Source organism: Fusarium odoratissimum (assembly GCF_000260195.1).
Source record: "Fusarium odoratissimum NRRL 54006 unplaced genomic scaffold supercont1.1, whole genome shotgun sequence".
Lineage (NCBI taxonomy): Eukaryota > Fungi > Ascomycota > Sordariomycetes > Hypocreales > Nectriaceae > Fusarium > Fusarium odoratissimum.
In genome coordinates this window covers 1,260,747-1,281,133 of record NW_022158687.1, presented here as the reverse complement: position 1 = coordinate 1,281,133, position 20,387 = coordinate 1,260,747, and the positions used below count along the sequence as shown (strand labels likewise).

The window sequence follows — 20,387 nt, the reverse complement described above, 5'->3', positions numbered from 1 at the left end:
CTTGCTGATAGGCTTAAGTCGGGCTATTGCCTGGACGTTGAGACCTTAGGTAATCTGATCTAACAGGGGTGCCGAGTACCTGATGTTGACAGTGCCATCATTCTGCCCCCCCCCACCAGATCTCTATAGTCTAGCTCGTTTACAGGCCAGGTGCCACCTCACTCAATTAGAACACCAGATCGTCCACGAGCGTTCAGTCACGGACGTATCTGTGCTGGAGCTTGGCAGATTGATAGTTCGTTTCAAGACCTCATTTCTTCATTCTCGTGATCTGACTTTCAGTTGTTGCTGTCCTAATATCCCCCCCTTTTTATAATCGACTGAAGCTAGACGATTTGACACCTCAAGTGCATTGTTTCGCGTCGCATCGTCACGCACCAACCGCACACTACTCTCCAGACCACCATGGCGGAAGCTCTAAGAGACCTGCTGGCACCCGATCAGGCGAACGACCCATCTGCCTTGGAGTACCTGACCTATCTTGCCGAACAAGAGTCCAGCTCCCTTCAAGCATCCGAGCCTCAAGTCTTATCTCAGACCTTCCACTCCCTACTGCTTGCCGTACAAGCGCTTTCGAAGAGATCCCACAAACCCGTCGTCGATTCAGCCGCGAGCCATGCTTTGCTACGAACGTCCCTACCGACTCTGGCCCAGCGAGCCTCAGACCTTGTCCAGGCAGTACCCCGACTAGATGCGCAAGCAGAACACTTCTCGTCAGCTTTTGGCAAGGCCAGCGAGAGCAAATTACTAGCGCGGAGAAAGCAGGCCCTTCTTCTACTTCGAAACTCGGAACGTCTTGTTGATGTCATGGAAATGCCTCTCCTTCTTTCGTCCGCTGTCTCGACTGCGCCGGTCAATCATTCCTCTACGCTCGAGCTTTACGCACACGTCCGACGCCTTGCTTCCCTCTACCCAGACTCACCGCTTGTCACTTCGGTACTAGACGAGGCAGATGCTGCCATTCGACAGATGGCTGCAGATCTCATTGGAACGCTCAAAGCACCCAATCTCAAGCTTGCCGCTGCCGTTCGAACGATAGGCTGGCTCAAACGAATCGTCCCGGATCTGGTGACTGATGCGTCAACTGAAGACGCACTCCCGGCCGTCTTCTTGGTGTGCCGCTTGTCCACGCTTTTGACAACGTTGGAAGCATTGGAACCTCTGAGAGACCTAGCAGATGAGGAACGACTTCGAAAGGACAAAGCTACCAGCACGTGGTCAGGCGGCCAACAGACAGAGCGGTATCTGAAACGATTTATCGAGATCTTTCGCGAACAGAGCTTTAGCATTGTCTCTGTGTTTAGGAGCATAAATTCGAGCTTCGCATCGCACGGGAACGACGAAACTGATCCTTTGGGAGCCCTGCCTTCCCCAATGGCTAACTTTCCTTTACATATGGTAGAGATGCTTGTCGAAACGCTGCGTATCTATCTGCCAACTGTCAAAGACCAGACATCGAGGGAAAGCATTCTGACGCAGGTACTTTACTGCGCGGGCAGTCTGGGGAGGCTGGGGGCTGATTTTGGCATGCTTCTTGCTTCGATCGGTATAAATGAATGGGTTGAGCTTGTCAAACGCCATCGTCTTCTGGCTGGCCGTCTTGAGTCTGTAATAGGCGACTATCGGGGTAGCCATGCCAGTGGCGTTGGCGCGAACTGATCCATGTCTCCCAACCCTACTACGGACTTGGGCCATTCTTTACCAGCACGTGCAAGATGCATCAAAGCGGGGCCGATTCACGTAGCGGGGTCTAGGCTTTCGGTGCGATTTTATCTCGTCACGTCACCCATTCTATCTCCCCGACATGCCCGGTGGCTCAAGTCTGTGACTAGCCATGGGTATCTCAATTGCTGGTTCCCCGACTCAACACAATGGTGCTGCTGTGTCCTTACCAATGACCGAGCCCCGAGCCTCTCGGTCAGCCAATTCAGGTATGCTTTCTTGGTCAATTCCATATACCGGAGTCTCTGTGTGGTTCGGCCTCTGTCGGCTCCATTCAATGTTCACCGTCTGACACAACTGAATAGCCCGGCATTTTATATCTGGCCTTGGCTCAGGCGTCACTTCAGCCGTTCTCCTACAACCTTTGGATCTTCTCAAAACGCGAGTACAGCAGTCTGGTAGTTCGTCATTAAGCGCTACCCTACGTGATCTGAGACAATCTTCAAGCCTTGTAAAGTCCCTGTGGCGAGGTACCGTTCCTTCTGCGCTACGGACGGGCTTCGGCTCAGCTCTCTACTTCACATCACTCAATGCGATTCGCCAGCATGCACACCAGACAGGTATCCTGGGTCGGCGCCTACAGACCCAGGGCCGCTCATCAGTCCTTCCTTCATTAACGAATTCGGGCAACCTCATCTCGGGCGCAGTTGCAAGAACGTTTGCTGGCTTTGTCCTTATGCCTCTCACCGTGATCAAGGTTCGCTTTGAATCCAGTCTATATTCTTATCCCTCCATCATGTCAGCTGCGAATGACATCCGTCGGACTCACGGCTGGCGTGGTTTCTTCTCTGGATTTGGTGCCACGGCGTTTCGGGATGCACCATATGCTGGCATGTACGTGCTATTCTATGAGATGCTGAAATCGCGCCTCGGATCACTGGCATCCAAGCCGGTTGCATCAGGCGAAGGCCCAACCAGAATGCAAGCAACTCTGGCTAGCTCTGTCAACTTCACTTCCGCTATGCTTGCCGGTGCAGCATGCTCCATTGTTTCAAACCCATTCGATGCGGTCAAAACACGAATTCAATTACAACCACTGGAATACAGGAATATATGGCACGCTTGGTATAAGATGGTAACACATGAGGGTATTCGGTCACTATGGGATGGCTTAGCGTTACGGATGAGTCGTAAGGCCATGAGTTCGGCATTGGCTTGGACGGTGTACGAGGAGCTGATTCGCCGAGCTGGAGCAAAGTAAATGTAAATTGTGTACAACAACTGTAACAACAACTCGCCTCAAAAGATAAGAACTAGAGAGCCACTTCTTGGCTGGTTTAATGTAAAATATCTCGCTCGCAATTTACAATCCATCGCCCGTTGAGCCTATGCCGGCCGCGCACCAGCCAAATACATCAACAATCCTGGTGACTTACTCCTACGGCGGCTATGCTTATCCTTGTCCTTCTTGCGAACCCATTCAAAGTCTGGCTCTTCTCTGCCGTGTCGCTTTTCCTCGACCATAAGCATCTTAGTGCGCTTCTCGCGGATCAGCTTTGTATGCTTCCACAGTCGGTCTTGCTCCCACTCCGGAACCCAGCGTCGAATGAGTAGATAGTCAGGATCCTGGCGATAGAGTTAGCTCAACACCATGCAACGAATGAGAGTGGCAATAAGACTGCTACATACCGTATCAAAATCAAATTCGACACCGAATTCACGCAACGATTCGATTGACAGATGTCGGCGGGACATGCGTGTATAAGTTGGTCGAGCAACTTGGCCGGCAGGGGGTGGAGGAGGAATTGTGGCGATTTGGTTGACCGGGACAGGCATAGGGGTGTAATGGTGAGCTGGACCAGCCATTGCGTGATGTGGTAGAGGCTGTGGATGTTGAGGCTGTGCCTTCTTGATCTTTTCCTTCTTCAAGATGGCCTCGATGGTCTTATCATCGAGTCCTGACTTGGCGAGGTCTTGTTTCAAGCGGTCCTGGTATTCCCGGTCTTTGGCTTCTCTGTCGGCCTTTTCCTTTGCTATGCGATCCTTCTCTGCCTGCTTGTAACGCTCAACTGCTTCAGCTGCTTCTTTCTCCTTCTGGTCTTTGAGCTTCTTCTCTTTGGCAACTCGCTCAAGCTCCCTTCTCTTGTAATCCTCGACAGCAGAATTTGCCTCTTTCTCGCGGCGCTGTCTCTCTTCTGTGGCGGCGTCTTCCTCTTTCAGGCGCCTCAACTCAATCTCCTTCTTGATGCGTTCTTCTTCATCAGCGCGCGCTTTACGGCCCTTGATCTTTTCGAGCTCGCGCTTGGCTTGCTTGAGCTCCTCTTCCTCTTTAAATTCCCTCAAACGACGACGCTCTTCCTCATCGCGCGCATGAGCAAGGTGCATCTTTTCGAGCTCCTTACGTGCTTGTTCCGCCTCCCATTCCTCACGATATCCTTTGACAAGCTGTCGCTCATCCTTCTCGCGTTGCCGCTCGTCTCTCTCGCGCGAGCTAGCGAGTCGATTTTTCTCAAGATCTTTACGTGCTTGCTCAGCCTCCCACTCGTCACGGTATTGCTTGACAAGTCTTCGCTCCTCCTTCTCCCGTGCTGTGTTGAGGCGAAGATCTTCGAGCTCCTTGCGAGTTTTCTCAGCCTCCCATTCTTCTCGAGTCATATAGGAAGATGATCGAGATCGGGATGAGGACGACCGGGAGCGAGAGCGAGAGCGGCGCCGCCGCGAAGACCGCGCAACTTGTTTGCGACGAGTATCTTCATCATCGGAGGAGAGGTCATTGTATATCTTGTTATTGATAATTACAGGAACAGGGGCCGGGGGACTGCTGGCGCGACGCTCTCGAGCTCGAGACTGCTCACCAGTACGAGAACGAGACCGAGAACGATGCATGGTTGTGATGTTCAGGCGGTCAGCTCCAATGTAACTGGGTCCTGGAGGTGCATCGTAGTAGTTTTGAGTACGTTGCGGGTTCGCAACATATCGGATGCCAGGTGATGGTCCACGCTTCTGGTAGCGGATGTCGTAGTCATCCTCATCATCGTAACTATAGCTACTTCGGCTCATCGTGGCAGATAATCAGAACCCAATGAGCAAGAAACAGCGATTCGGAGATGACAATATCAAATGTGATCGTATAGGCTGTTGTGCTGCCTGAAGACAACAGGTTGGAATAGTTACCGCTTTGCAACAGAGGGAAGAGTCAGACGAGAGAGGGGACAAAGAGGAGTGAGTGGCAGCGGTCGATGAATAAATAAGAAGGAACACAACCCACAGAACATTTAGACCATCCGTCCCTCGGAGGGGACCGCGGTTCCGTGCCGACCATAGCACTCCATGTTGGTTGTAGGGCTGGACTCTGGGAGGGGGCGGGGGGGGGGGCTGAACTGAAACTTGGTGGGGGCTAAATTAATTCCTGTCTAAATTGAACATGGTCCCTTGTCCGTCCCGGTGTTTGCTCACAAATCGGTGATGATGGTGAGGAATCAGGGTCGCACGATGCTGTCAGCTTGAGGTGGGTTACAGCAGGCAACCGGCGGTGAGACCTTTGGAAGCCAGAGAGATCGAAAGAAATGCCCCTTCATGTTCCGGAATATACTGAGCTGCCATGATGATCGGTGCCTTGGTTATCGGCAACATCTCCAGTTGAAGCCAGCAGATTCGTCGCTTGGTTCAGCTATCAAAGTGACCCTCCTGATCGGGACTGGCGCCATGCTTCGCGTCTTACAGCCACAGAGACGATCTCGACCCAAACTAAAGGCGAACCCACCGTAAGCAGAGACTCGGCGGTCACATCGGCTTCAGTGTTGGTGTTCACATGGTGGGTTAAATGCGCGGCGCAGCTGTAGGGCTGGGAAGAAAGGGGCCTGGCGCCTGTTGAAACATTTCTGTAGCACGTTTGAAGGACATTGACGACTGGGCAGCGTTTAAAAAATACCCTCAGAAATAGAGGGAAGTCAGATTGATCGTGCGTAACATTCAGCTCTTAGTTTACTTGGCGCGGAGCATCTGCTCGATATGCTCGCGGCTATTCTTGTGTGTTGTTTCCAAATAAAGCAGACGCTGGCTCAGTTTGTCCACCTCGCCCTCCAAAGTCTGTGTCTGGCTCTCAAGCTTTTGGCGAAGTGAATCCACCGGGAGCGAGACGAACCTATAAAGAAGCGCCAAAACGGCCAGGCGTTAGAGACCAAGCTTGGTTCAAGGAGATGCGGGGTTCCTGTGAAAAGAGGAGGCGGATGGTTGAGCTTCGGTAGGAGAGGCACTCACATTTTGCCGACACCCTCGTAGACGACAGCGTCTTGGGGCAGACTGGCCATTTCGCTGAGTGTGAGCTTGACTAGACGTTGCTCTCGTTGTTTCGATGTCATTTGAGTCCTGGCCAGGCCAATCTGCTGCTGGGCTACCAGCGCCTGGCTTTCGATCTCTCGCACCAGCTACATGCCGGGTGTCAGTAGGGCTGAGACCTAGTAAAATGATGTTCACTGAAGGAGGTCGGAAGGATATTTGTTCCAAGAGAGGCCATACCTTCTGCAGTGCTTCGTTCGGGATAGACATTGTGCTGAGGTGCTGACTGACTAAAGAGATTGACGGCCTTGATTTGTTGCTAGGTAATTGAAAACTGGGAAGTATAGAGAGATATGCTTAAGTAAGAGTAAAAGGAAGATAAAAGGAAAAAGACTAGGTTAAAGAATTTATTATTTTAATTAATTTATAAATTAATATTAAATAATATTAAAAAATTAAAATATTTATTTAATAATATATAAAATAAAACTAAAGACTTTAATTAATTATAATAATAGCCTAATTATTATATAAAGTTAATTTTATTTCTTATAAATTATATTATTCTTATAATATCCTTATAATCTTTTAATAAAACCTTATATTAAAATTCTATTTTTCTTTAAGCTTTAATATAATATATTTTTATTATACTTACTTAACTTTTTAATTATTATAATAAATTAAAGCTTTTATCTTAAGTTATTTAAATATAATAATAAATAATAAATAAGTAATTATTAAAAAAACCTAATAAATTATTTATATTAGCTTTAAAAATAATTAATAATATTTTTTAAATTAATATTTAAAAATTAAAATACTTATTTAATAATATATAAAATAAAGATAAAAATATTAAAATAAGATAATAAAATAAGATACTTATTTTTAATATAATATAATATAAGATATTATATATTATATTAAATACTACTGCCTAATATAATACTATTAATAAAGGCCTGCTATTACCTTAATATACCTTAACCTTATTTTAAGTAATTAGCTAGGTCTTTTAATGCCTTTATCTGGCCTATAATATATTTAATAAGAGATATATCTTTTTTAATACTAAGGAGCTATACTTAGTAATTAAAGATTATTAGATTAACTTATTATTTTAAAGTTAAAATACCTATTTAGTAATATATAAAGTAAAGCTAAAGGTATTAAAATAAGATAATAAAATAAGGTATTTATTTTTAATATAATATAATATAAGGTATTATATATTATATTAAAAAATATAATAACCTTAATATTAAGTCTTAGCAGATTATATAATTACTACCTTAAACCTTAAGATTTAATTAAATAAGTAGCCTTAATTTATAAGTATAAAGAAGATATTTTCTTTATTTTTAAAAGGCTAAATACCCTCTTTATTATTATCTTATTAAGGTAATTACTACTAAGGCTTTAATACTTAAAAGTTATATTAAAATAAACTAAAAACCTTAACTTTTATTATAAAATATATTATTATATAATTATTATTAATAATAATTAACCTAATTATAACTATTTAATCTTAATAGTTAATAATTATATAATTAATCCTTTAATAGATATTAATAGGCTTAAGTTTAAATATATTCTTATTTTATATTCCTTCTTATAGTATTATAAAATTATAAGAAAATACCTATTATATATTAATAAATTACTACTAATATAATAAGTTTATTTAATAATCTTTAGTTACTAAGTATAGCTTCTTAGTATTAAGGAAAATATATCTCTTATTAAATATATTATAGGCTAAATAAAGGTATTAAAAGACCTAGCTAATTACTTAAAATAAGATTAAGGTATATTAAGGTAATAATAGGCCTTTATTAATAGTATTATATTAGGTAGTAGTAATAGCCTATATTAGGTATAATTTATAAAGTTAAAATATATAATTAAGTTAATTAAATTAATAATATAAATATTTTATTATAAGAATTAAGGGCTATTATAAGATAAAGAAGAGAAAGTAAGAAGGAAAAAAGAAAAAAAAAGGCAAATTAAGAAAAAAAGGTTTTAGTATTTAGGAAAAAACTATAAATATTAGTAGATTAAGGTTAGCTTAGTAGGTTAGTAATAGATTAAATTAGATTATAAGATAATATAATAGGAGAAATATAAGTTAAGGATAAATATAATTAAATAATACTTAGGATTAACTTATTAGATTAATAGTAATTTATTAATATATAATAGGTATTTTCTTATAATTTTATAATATTATAAGAAAAAATATAAAATAAGGATATATTTAAACTTAAGCCTATTAATATCTATTAGAAGACTAATTATATAATTATTAATTACTAAGATTAAATAGCTATAGCTAGGTTAGTTATTATTAATAATAATTATATAGTAGTATATCTTATAATAGAAGTTAAGGTTTTTAGCTTATTTTAATATAGCCTTTTAATATTAAAGCCTTAGTAGTAATTACCTTACTAAGGTAATAATAAAAAGGGTATTTAGCCTTCTAAGAATAAGGAAAATATTTTCTTTATACTTATAAATTAAGGCTATTTATTTAATTAAATCTTAAGGTTTAAGGCAGTAGTTATATTATCTACTAAGAGTTAATATTAAGATTATTATATTTTTTTAATATAATATATAATATCTTATATTATATTATATTAAAAATAAATACCTTATTTTATTATTTTACTTTAATACCTTTAACTTTACTTTATATATTATTGAATAGGTATTTTAACTTTAAAATAACTTAATAATAAGTATAATAACTAGGATTATTTTAAATTAATCCTTAATAGGGTTTAAACCTAAATTCTATTATATTACTAAGGATAATAATACTTAGAAGGGGGTCTTAGAAGTATAAGTAAGAATATATTAAATATATAAGCTTTAAAAAAACCTATCTTAATATTAGATAGATATAAATAAGAGATAAGTAAAATATTATAATATTAAGTATATCTTTATAACCTATTAATAAGGGTAACTTATTATATTATTTATAAAAAACCTTAGACTTAAAGGAGAAAAAAAAAACTAATACTTAGATTTATTAATTTATTTAAAATAATAAAGAAAATAGGCTATTAAGCTTATAGACTAATACTTTTAAATTAATACATAAAATTTTATAATACCTTTTATATTAATCTCTTAGAACCTTATTAAATAAGGGATTAATTAGCTTCTAAGCCTTTATTAATATATAAACTTAAAGAAAATAAAGATAATTAAGAGGTTAATTTTATTAAAAATAAGAAGTATATTAATAAGAAGTATTATTACCTTATAAAGTAAAAAGATTAATTAAATATATATAATTAATAGGTATTAAATAAGAATATAATAAATATACTTTAAATTATTAGTAATTAGGAAAAATAAAAAATTAAAACTAAAGGAATAAAATTAAAGACTTAAAAACTAGTTTTACTAAGAAAAAGAGGTTACTTAATAAAGAAATATAATATATAAGATTTAGGCCTAAAGGTTATAAAATTAATTATTACTAAAGAATAATTAAAATTACCTTTATAAGGACTATTTATAAATATAAGATTAACTTACCTTAAAGATATTATAGACTTTTAATTAAAATTAATAAACTTATTAAAATTAAACTTCTTAGTATCCTTAATACCCTTTCTTATAAATTCCTTAGTCTCCTTAATATACTTTTTTATAAACTCCTTATTACTCTTAGACTTATTAATTTTACCTAAGAGTTCCTTTTTAATATTAACCTCCTTATTAGGTATTATTAACCTAATATAAAAAAAGAAATAAAGCTAATATAAATTATATCTAATAAACTTATAAAAGTTATTTATTACCTTAAAGAATTAAAGGTAACCTTAGTAGTAATAATAATACTTAAGGCAGTTTAAGACCTTTAATATCCTAGAAATAAAGTTATTATAAGCTATTACTTAGGTAGATTTAATAGTTTTCCTATTAAATAAATATAACTTTTAAGAGGCTTATTAAGTAATATAAATTTAATTAGGCTATAATATAAATTAGTAATTAGCTAAATAAGCTAACTAAGGTAAAAGACTTATAATATAAGATATAAAAATAAGATAATTTTAAATAATAATTTAATATTTTTAATTAATATAATATTTATAAGTAAGCAGGGCCTAATTAATTATCTTCTTAATACCTAAGATCTTATATTTATTAATATAAGTTATTTTTTTTTTTTCCCCTTACTATTAGCCTTATATAAGGCTATTAAGCTTTTTAACTTTTCTATAAAGGCTTAAATAGTAAGACCCCTATAGCAGGCTATTATTACAGAATTTACAATTATATAAGGTTTATTTGCCTTAATGGTATACTTGCTGCCTTAACTAGGCAGTATTAATGCTAATTACCTCTTAGCAGCTAGGTTACCCTTCTTCCTTTATCCTACCTAAAGGAATACTATGCCTAGTCTATCTATTATAAAGTAAGTTTCCTAACCTGGCTTCTAATCCTTCTTGCTAATAGTATAATAGCTATACTGCCTTAATGCCTACTATATAAAATAGCCTATAGCTATATAATTATACCTATTATATAATTAGTTATAACCTTAATCTAGCTATTAGGCCTGCATTAGATATAACTAGTAAAAAAGAACTTAAAGAGATTTATATAATAGTAGCTGCTATTAGAAAGAACTTCTTATTAAGATATAGATTTAACCTTATTAGGATAATTATCTTTAATTATAGCCTAATTTAGCTAATTAGTTATATAAATTAGAGGTATTATATTAGTTTAATTAATTTAAACTAGGTTAATTCTAAGCTATTAGGTCTTAAGGACCTAGAAAGGGGCTTAAGGGAAGGTTATTACCTTTAGTTAGACTAGGTAGCCTTTCTTACTGCTTTTATAGGTTTAGTTATATATAAAAAGTAGCTCTTTAATATATCTAAAAGGGTTATTACTATTAAGGGAGAGCTACTTTTAAATTAATAAAGAGTTAAATAAATATAAGGTAAAGGCAGGGTTTTATAAAAAGTTAAAGGAATTAGGTTAACTTTTATATAAGTTAGTTAGTAAAAGTTAAATTAACCTAAAGTTATAACTAGCCTCTATTAATTAAATGCATATAGTAGGGCATATAACTAATTAACCTTTTATATAAGAATAGATAAAGTAAAGTTAGTAAAAAGTTAGTGGTTTAAACTGGGGAAAGGCTAGTTATAACTTTAGGTTAATTTAACTTTTATTAACTAATTTATATAAAAGTTAACCTAATTCCTTTAACTTTCTATAAAACCCTGCCTTTACCTTGTATTTATCTTAGAACTCTATATACAGACTCCCCATCCTTACTAATTCAGAAGCAGCTCCCCCTAATAATAATAACCCTTTTAGATATATTAAAGAGCTACTCTTTATATATAACTAAACCTATACAGGCAGCAAGGAAGGCTACCTAGCCTAATTAAATTATTTTTATTAAAAAAACCCTTAATTAGAATCTTTTATAATAATATTATAATTATAATTAACTAATTTATAAAATCCTCTTATTACTTATCTTATAAAGAACTAATAAATATAAAAGCACTTTTTTATATCTTTTACTAATATATTATTAATATAAATAAGTTACTTATAGAAATCCTTTTATATAAAAGACTTATATTTATAATTATATTTTAATAACCCTAGTTTAAACTACTAACTTTTTACTAACTTTACTTTATATATTCTTATATATAAGGTTAATTACTTATATGCCTTATTATATATATTTAATTAATAAAGGCTAGTTATAACTTTAGGTTAATTTAACTTTTATTAACTAACTTATATAAAAGTTAACCTAATTCCTTTAACTTTCTATAGAACCTTGCCTTTACCTTATATTTATCTAACTCTATATATAGACTCCTTATCTATAAGCCCTTATGCTCTTATAGTTTAAGACTATAATTAGGCTAGTCTTTATTAATTTAGGAGCAGCTCCTCCTTAATAGTAATAACCCTTTTAGATATATTAAAGAGCTACTCTTTATATATAACTAAGTTACCTATAAAGGCAATAAGGAAGGCTATCTAATTTAACTAAAGGTAATAACCTTCCCTTAGGCCCCTTTCTAGGTCCTTAAGACCTAATAGCTTAGAATTAACCCAGTTTAAATTAATTAAACTTATATAATGCCTCTAATTTATATAATTAATTAGCTAGATTAGGCTATAATTAAAAATAGCTATTTTAATAAGATTAAATTTATATCTTAATAAGAAGTTCTTCCTAATAGTAGTTATTATTATATAAATCTCTTTAAGTTCTTTTTTATTAGCTATATCTAAGGCAGGCTTAATAGCTAGATTAAGGTTATAGCTAGTTATATAATAGGTATAATTATATAACTATAGGCTACTTTATATAATAGGTATTAAGGCAGTATAGCTATTATACTACTAGTAAGAAGGGTTAAAAGCTAGGTTAGGAAACTTACTTTACAATAAATAGACTAGGTATATCCTTTAGGTAGGATAAAGGAAGAAGGGTAACTTAGCTGCTAAGAGCTGGTATTAATATTACCTAGTTAAGGCAGTAATTATGCCATTAAGGCAGATAAACCTTATATAATTTTAAATTCTATAATAATAGCTTGCTATAGAGGTCTTACTATTTAAGCCTTTATAGAAAAGTTATAAAGCTTAATAGCCTTATATAAGGCTAATAATAAGAGGAAAAAAAAAAAAAACAAAAATATTTTAGTAATTACTTATAATATAACTTAGGCTAAATTATTAGCATATAATAGTATTTAGACTATAAGTTAATAAATATATAAAATAAAATAATTTAATACTTAAATAATATTTATAATATTATATTAATTATAAAAAAAGTAATTAGGTTAAGAAACTACTAATAGCCTAATTTACCTATATTATAATGTATAATAAAAGTATAAAGCTTATATTAGCTTATATTAACCTTAGATTTATATTAAATATATATTATAATAGATAATAGAAAAAGTTAATTAATTTAACTATTATATTTAAAAGTAATAGTCTTAAAAATCTATATAAAGAAATAAAAATAAAACTTAAATTTATTAGAAAATATATAAAAAACTACTATAATTTATAATAATTAAAGGAATTAACCTTTGTAAAAAGAGATATAATCTACTTAATTATAAAAAATATTAAAATAGATTAACTATTATGTAAATTAGATTATAAATTTATAAGATCTTATAAGGTTATATAAAAAACTTTAAAAAATAACTATAAACTAGACCTATTATTAAAAATTAGGCTCTATCTAATCTTTTATATTTTATTACTTAAATTAGCAGTAGATATAATATAAGTCTAAATAGGTATTAAACTATAAGAAATCTTAAGACTAAAAGTCTATAAAGTAAAGGCTATTATTAGAGATATTTATAAGTTAAATAATTAAAAGAAATACCTTATAAAATAGAAAAACTACCTAGAAAATAAAAATATATAAGAACTATTAAAATACCTTAGAAATACCTAATAACTCCTAAAGAACTTTTACTAATAATATTAGAAATTAAAGGATTAAAGTTAAAATCCCCTAAGCTAAGGGAATCCTAGTTAATACCTTTAGGATTTAAAAAATAAAGCTTATTAAAAGCCTCATACTTATAATAACTTAACTCCTTAGCTAGCTTATCTTCTCCTTTAAGACCTTAAATACTATAATAAAATTTAGATATATAATACTCCTTTGCCTTATTTTTAGTCTTATAAATCTAAGATAAATAACTAGTAGTTATAGCTATATATACCTACAATATAGCTAACTCTTTATAAAGTTTTAAAAGATTCTTATTAGCCTCCTTTTTATCCTTATTTAGCTTTCTCTCTTAAGAAATTAACTTCTTAACTAAAACTATTAATAAAACTTAAGTAAGTAAGAAAAAGAAAATTATATATAAGAAGATATTACCTTAATACTATTATAAGATTACCTTTAATAAATATATTTACTATAATAAGAAGAATCTACTATTATTAAGTACTTCTTTTAGTTCTTAAAATAATAAGAATATAATATATTAATAAGTTTATTTTTTTTAAGGTTAAAATACCTATCTAATAATATATAAAGTATAGCTAAAGGCATTAAGGTAAGATAATAAAATAAGGTATTTATTTTTAATATATTATAATATAAGGTATTATATATTATGCCAAAAAACATAATAACCTTAATATTAAGTCTTAGCAGATTATATAGTTGCTGCCTTAAACCTTAAGATCTAACTAAATAGGCGGGTTAGTAATAGATTAGATCAGGTCGCAAGACAACGCAGTGGGAGAAACACAAGTTGAGGATGAACATAGTTGAATAACACTTGGATTAGTAAGTTTATATAATAACTTAATACTTTTAGCTAAAAATTTATACTTTTTAGTTTTTAATAGACTTAAAGATATAACTAAATATCTTATTAGTAGTATATATTAATAAAAAAATATTTAGGGATATAAGTTAGAATTAATTAGTTAAAAAATAAATTAGGCCTACTTTAAGGTCTTAAGGATAAGACCTAATAGAGAGGAGAGATTATATTATAACCTTAGTAATTATATTATATATACCTTATAAAAGGTTATATAAGGTATTAGCCTCTTAATAGTTATAGATTAATTAGATATAAATTACCTTATAGATAGGATTATAATACTTTAGGAATAATTATAATCTAGGATTATTATAATTTAACTGCTTTAGTAATCCTTATAGATTACTTTTAGTATATAAATTATATTTATTAGCACTTTATAAATTCTAGCTTACTAGCTATTAATAAAATTTCTTTATATTAATTAGGCCTAATATATATTAAATCTACTATTAAGAGATATAATACTTTAATAAGCTTAGTTATATGCCTTATATAATCTGCTAATAATAAACCTAGCATGGCTTAGTTTATCTATAGTTAGAAACTAATTATTATAATAAGGTAAAAGAGTATTATATATTTAAACTTTATTATAATACTTAGGGTCTTAAAGAAGAGAAGAAGCTAGCTAAGGAGTTAAGTTATTATAAATATAAGGCTTCTAATAAGCTTTATTCTCTAAATCCTAAAGATATAAACTAAGTATTTATAAGGTATTTTAGTAGTTTTTATATATTTTTACTTTCTAAGTAGTTTTTCTATTTTATAGCATATTCCCTTTAATTATTTATCTTATAAGTATTTCTAATTATCTCTCCTTTATAGACCTATAGTCTTAAGATTTCTTATAATTTATTACTTATTTTAACTTAAATTATATCTACTACTAATTTAACTAATAAAATATAAAAGATTAAATAAAGCTTAATTTTTAATAATAGGTTTAATTTATAATTATTTTCTAAGATTTTTTATAATATCTTATAGGATCTAATAAACTTATTTTTTTTTCCCTTACTATTAGCCTTATATAAGGCCATTAAGCTTTTTAACTTTTCTATAAAGGCTTAAAGAGTAAGACCCCTATAGCAGGCTATTATCACAGAATTTTAACATTATATAAGGTTTATCTGCCTTAATAGCATAATTACTGCGTTAACTAGGCAATATTAATGCCAGCTCTTAGCAGTTAGGTTACCCTTCTTCCTTTATCCTACCTAAAGGACTAGTCTTTAAATGACCTTTAAAACCGCGCCTGCTATATTTATCACAAAGTACGTTCTCTAAACTGACTTCTGGTTATACTTACTAATATTAATTATAGCTACTAATATAATACTATATAACAGCCTGCAGCCTAATTAGGGCTATTATATAATTAATTATAATCTTATTAATATAATTAGACTAGTACTAGAGTAAGCTAAAGGTAAAGATTATTATATATTATATAAGATAATTAAAGCTATTAGGATAAACTTCTCTTTAAGAGGCAGATTAAGCCTAGTTAAGATAATTATCTTTAAATATAGCCTAATTAACTTAATTAATTATATAAATCTAAATTACCTAGGTAATATAATATCTCTAACCTAGCTAGCTAGAGAGCTATCTAGATTAAAGAAGCTAGAAGAAGCCCTATAGTAAGGCTAGTCTCTTAAGGTAAAAGAGGCAGCTTTCCTTGCTATATTTATAGGCCTAAATTTAGCCTAATATAAAGAGTGGCTTAAGAATATAATTATCGAGGCCAAATAGGTACTTTATATCCTCCCTCTTATATAGAAGTAAAGATAAATATAAGGCAAAAGCAGGGTTTAGAAATTCTATTAAAGTTAGAATTAAAGGAATTAGGTTAATTTTTATATAAGTTAGTTAATAAAAGTTAAATTAACCTAAAGTTATAACTAGCTCTATTAATTAAATATATATAGTATAGTATAATGTGGTTAATAAGCGAGCATTGCAGATAAGCAAGTATTATACTTTCTTTAGCCTTTTTAACCTATAGCTTAAAAGCTTAAGCTATAGTTTAAAAATACTAGCTTTTACTTACTAAATTCCTTCCTAGATAACTTAAGAACTACTTAATAAGTCCTAGTATTATAATTGCCCTTACTGTATATATTATAGCGCTGATTACCTGGTTACTTTGACCTTCCTTGATTACTATTTCTTAATAATTTAGTTACTACCTATATATTAATATTTATCTAATTAATTACTTATAATACTTCTTATATAATTATAGTCCCTCCTTTTTATAATCTAGTCCTTTTTGCCTTATAGTGCTGACTTAATATCTTATTTATATCTTAAAGATTTTAGACCTTAGCTCTTAATAGTATATTCTTATATATTATAGCTATTATTCCTTTTATAAAAGACTTTAAGGCTCTTAATATTAACTCTAAGGAGCTATTATAATAGTATTTAATTTAATTACTAAGGTATTTAAACTAAGATTAGGTCTTAATAATTATCTTTAGGGTCTATAAAGCCTATAGTATTAATAGTTAAGTGGCCTCCTTAGGAGGCATTAAGGTTTATAGCTATATATTAAGCTTTAAGATTATAGTTTCTAGGCTAAGAGGAGTAAGCCTAGCTCCTCTAAAACCCCCTTAGATATTACTTTCTATAAAAGTAGCTTTAAATATAATATAAAAGGCCAGGAAGAACTTAGTCTTAGAAATATAAGATATAAAGTATCTAATTAGATGCTTTATTTCTTAATTATAAGCCTTTTTTAGCACTATAAAGCACCTAATATTAAGAGGCTAAAGTAGGTAAGATGCATAAGTAGATATATAGAGCATAATAATCTTATTCTCCTTATAATATCTCTTAAAATCGGCTAAGTAGTAGCTTTTATAACTATTAAGGATTAAGAGATAATAAGGATTAGTTAATTAGTTAGCTATAGATTAATTAAAGTGCTTTAGCTACTTAAGACCTAGCTTATTATTTATTTACCTATTTTAGCTTATTATAATAACCTAATCTGGTAGGAGGTTATATTCTTAGTACTAATTGGCAAGGTAATATTAGCCTGCATTAATAATAAATAGTGTAATTAATTAACCTTTTGTATTAATTACCTAGATTATAGTAATTTATTTCTGGTTTTTAGGCTGTATTGATTTTAGCCTTTTTTGCATTTCTAAACCTATAATAGCTATTCTAGCCATAATAAGGCCTATTATAAAGCTAGTCTTATTAAAGTTCTAAATATTATCTAATTAGATATTATACTTTGCAATTATATTCTATATAAGCCAAAACTAGCTACAAATAATAGTTAGATCTTTGCATTTAACTCTTTAATAGTTATATCTCTGAAATAAATATATTTTTAGCTCTGGTTATTACTTTATGAAGTTATAAGCCTAGTGCTTGCTGATAGGCGATGTATTATGGTCTGTAAGTAGAGAATTAGCTATTTCTTCTATAAAATGTAATTGCAAGGGAAATCCTTGTAAATCTAGGTTAAGAATAAATTAGACTATTATCTGCTCCTCTAGATTAGATAGTCTCTGCAAATTCGGGATAGAATCATATTGCAATTAAATGCCTTGCTGCTGGCGACGTAGGCGGTATTTATTAATCTTATATATCTTAGTAGTGCATTAGGTACTTAATTTTAGGTTATTTTAAAGGGCCTGAAGGGTAAGGAGGGTTCTAGCTTTATCTGAATATTAGGATATCTTTGGTGGTTAAGAACTAATTGATTAAATAAAAAGTTAGATGTAAGAAAGAAAAGTGCGATGCTTGCTTATCTGCGACGCTCGCTTATCAACCACGTTATAATTAATTAACCTTATATATAAAAATAAATCTAGTGAAATTAGTAGAAAAGCAGTGGTTTAAACTAGGGCTAATAAACTTATAATCTAATTTATATAATAGTTAGTCTATTTAAATATCTTTTATAACTAAATAGATTATATCTCCCTTTAAAAAGGTTAATCCTTTTAATTATTTTAGGTTATAGTAATTTTATATATATTTTTTAATTTATCTAAGTTTTATTTTTATTTCTTTATATAGATTTTTAAGATTATTACTTTTAAGTATAATAATTAAATTAATTAATTTTTCTTATTATATATTATAAGATATATTTAATATAAATCTAAAATTAATATAAGCTAATATAAGCTTTATATTCTTATTATATATCATATTATATACAAGTTAGGCTATTAGTAATTTCTTAACCTAATTATTTTATTTATAATTAATATATTATTATATATATTACTTAAATACTTAGTTTATTTATTTAATTTATTTATTAACTTAGGGTTTAAATATAATTATAAGTTAGTAATTTAGTTTAAGTTATATTATAAGTAATTACTAAAATATTACTATAAATATAAGTCTTTTATTTAAAAGGTTTTCTATAAGTAACCTATATATATTAATAATATATTAATAAAAAATATAAGAAAGTTTTTTTATATTTATTACTTCTCTATAAGATAGGTAATAAGTAAATTTTATAAGTTAGTTAATTATACTTATAATATTATTATAGATAATTCTAATTAAAGGTTTTTTTAATAAAGGTAATTTAATTATAAAGTCTATTATAATTAAATTCTATAATCTATTTACTACTAGTAGTAATTATAATTATCTATAAGCTTTATATTATTATATCTTAATTCTTATATATAAGTTATATTATTTAATAATTTTTTTAATATTTTTTCTTTTAAACTTATATTCTTAGTCTTAAAGTCTTTTTAATATTTTAATAATACCTTAATATTTATATAAGGGATATAAATAAAAATCGCAAAGAAAGTTATATTCCTTTTCTAATAAGGATTTTATTCCTTTTATTATTCTTATAATTATTTTAACTAATTAAGTAAATTAATATTCTCCTTTTAGTTTAATTTCTAAGAGTTATTCTTTAGTTTTAATAGTTCTTATATTAAAATTAGGTTATTAGCTAATAATATTTATATATTTATTATTAATACCTTTATAATATATTATAATAAAGTTAAATTTATATAAGTTTTTAATATAATATTATTATTATTAGTTTAGCTTTTATATTATTATAAAGTAAGTTATATTTTTATAATTAATAAAAACTTTTACTAAGTACTTACTTCCTCTAAGATAATATCTAATTCCTTAAAATTATTAATAATAGCTAAGAATTATTTATTATAAATAAGATAATTAAGTTCTACTTTATATATCTTATAAGAATAAAAGGTAATAAGATATGATATATTATTATTATTTTATTATCTTATTTATCTTCCTAAGGTAAAATTAAAAGTATTAGTTTTAAGTTTAACTTATTAATTAGGGTTTTCTTTTTTTTTTTCTTTTTTTTTTCTTACTATTAGCCTTATATAAGGCCATTAAGCTTTTTAATTTTTCTATCAAGGCTTAAATAGTAAGACCCTTATAGCAGGCTATTATTATAGAATTTAAAATTATATAAGGTTTATTTACCTTAATAGTATAATTACTGCCTTAATTAGGCAGTATTAATACTAGCTCTTAGTAGTTAGGTTACCCTTGTTTCTTTATCCTACCTAAAGGAATACTATGCCTAGTCTATTTATTTTACTTTAAATACATTCTCTAAACTAACTTCCTCTCTTTTAGTTATACTTATTAATATTAATTATAGCTACTAATATAATACCTATATATAATAGCCTATAGCCTAATTAAGGCTATTATATAACTAATTATAATCTTATTAATATAATTAGATTAGTACTAAAGTAAACTAAGGGTAAAGATTATTATATATTATATAAAATAGCTAAAGCTATTAGGATAACCTTCTCTTTAAGGGGCAGATTAAGCCTAGTTAAGATAATTATCTTTAAATATAGCCTAATTAACTTAATTAATTATATAAATCTAAATTACCTAGGTAGTATAATATCTCTAACCTAGCTAGCTAGTGAGCTATTTAAATTAAAGAAGCTAAAAGAAGCCTTATAATAAGGCTAGTCTTTTAAGGTAAAAGAGGTAGTTTTTCTTATTATATTTATAGGTAAC

General features: G+C 30.3%; 4 protein-coding genes across 4 annotated transcripts; 2 read left to right on the top strand and 2 right to left on the bottom strand.

The window, feature by feature from the left end:
* Window positions 1–131: 131 nt before the first annotated feature.
* On the bottom strand, window positions 132–4,999 carry FOIG_00452 (uncharacterized protein). The gene is made up of 2 exons (XM_031196587.1): window positions 3,352–4,999; window positions 132–3,288 (listed from the first exon to the last, which is right to left on the bottom strand). The coding sequence occupies exons 1-2, from the start codon at window positions 4,720–4,722 to the stop codon at window positions 3,049–3,051; spliced, it is 1,611 nt and encodes a 536-aa protein (XP_031072354.1). The 5' UTR covers window positions 4,723–4,999; the 3' UTR covers window positions 132–3,048.
* On the top strand, window positions 406–1,659 carry FOIG_00454 (uncharacterized protein; the record flags this gene model as incomplete). The annotated part of the gene is made up of 1 exon (XM_031196589.1): window positions 406–1,659. The coding sequence occupies one exon, from the start codon at window positions 406–408 to the stop codon at window positions 1,657–1,659; it is 1,254 nt and encodes a 417-aa protein (XP_031072356.1).
* Window positions 1,835–2,923, top strand: FOIG_00453 (uncharacterized protein; the record flags this gene model as incomplete). Its single annotated transcript, XM_031196588.1, has 2 exons — window positions 1,835–1,931; window positions 2,028–2,923. The coding sequence occupies 2 exons, from the start codon at window positions 1,835–1,837 to the stop codon at window positions 2,921–2,923; spliced, it is 993 nt and encodes a 330-aa protein (XP_031072355.1).
* Window positions 5,000–5,574: 575 nt separating the features above from the next.
* Window positions 5,575–6,319, bottom strand: FOIG_00451 (prefoldin subunit 1). Its single transcript, XM_031196586.1, has 3 exons — window positions 6,181–6,319; window positions 5,923–6,089; window positions 5,575–5,806 (listed from the first exon to the last, which is right to left on the bottom strand). The coding sequence occupies exons 1-3, from the start codon at window positions 6,208–6,210 to the stop codon at window positions 5,647–5,649; spliced, it is 357 nt and encodes a 118-aa protein (XP_031072353.1). The 5' UTR covers window positions 6,211–6,319; the 3' UTR covers window positions 5,575–5,646.
* Between the last annotated feature and the right edge of the window lie 14,068 nt (window positions 6,320–20,387).

What these genes read in the sequence shown, in the direction of transcription:
- FOIG_00452 (XM_031196587.1), bottom strand. Translation starts at nt 4,722, where the DNA reads ATGAGCCGAAGTAGCTATAGTTACGATGATGAGGATGACTACGACATC. An exon ending in TCGAATTTGATTTTGATACG is followed by an intron (nt 3,289 to 3,351) that starts GTATGTAGCAGT and finishes CTCTATCGCCAG; the next exon opens with GATCCTGACTATCTACTCAT.
- FOIG_00451 (XM_031196586.1), bottom strand. Translation starts at nt 6,210, where the DNA reads ATGTCTATCCCGAACGAAGCACTGCAGAAG. An exon ending in CGAACGAAGCACTGCAGAAG is followed by an intron (nt 6,090 to 6,180) that starts GTATGGCCTCTC and finishes CCCGGCATGTAG; the next exon opens with CTGGTGCGAGAGATCGAAAG. An exon ending in TACGAGGGTGTCGGCAAAAT is followed by an intron (nt 5,807 to 5,922) that starts GTGAGTGCCTCT and finishes GCTTCTTTATAG; the next exon opens with GTTCGTCTCGCTCCCGGTGG.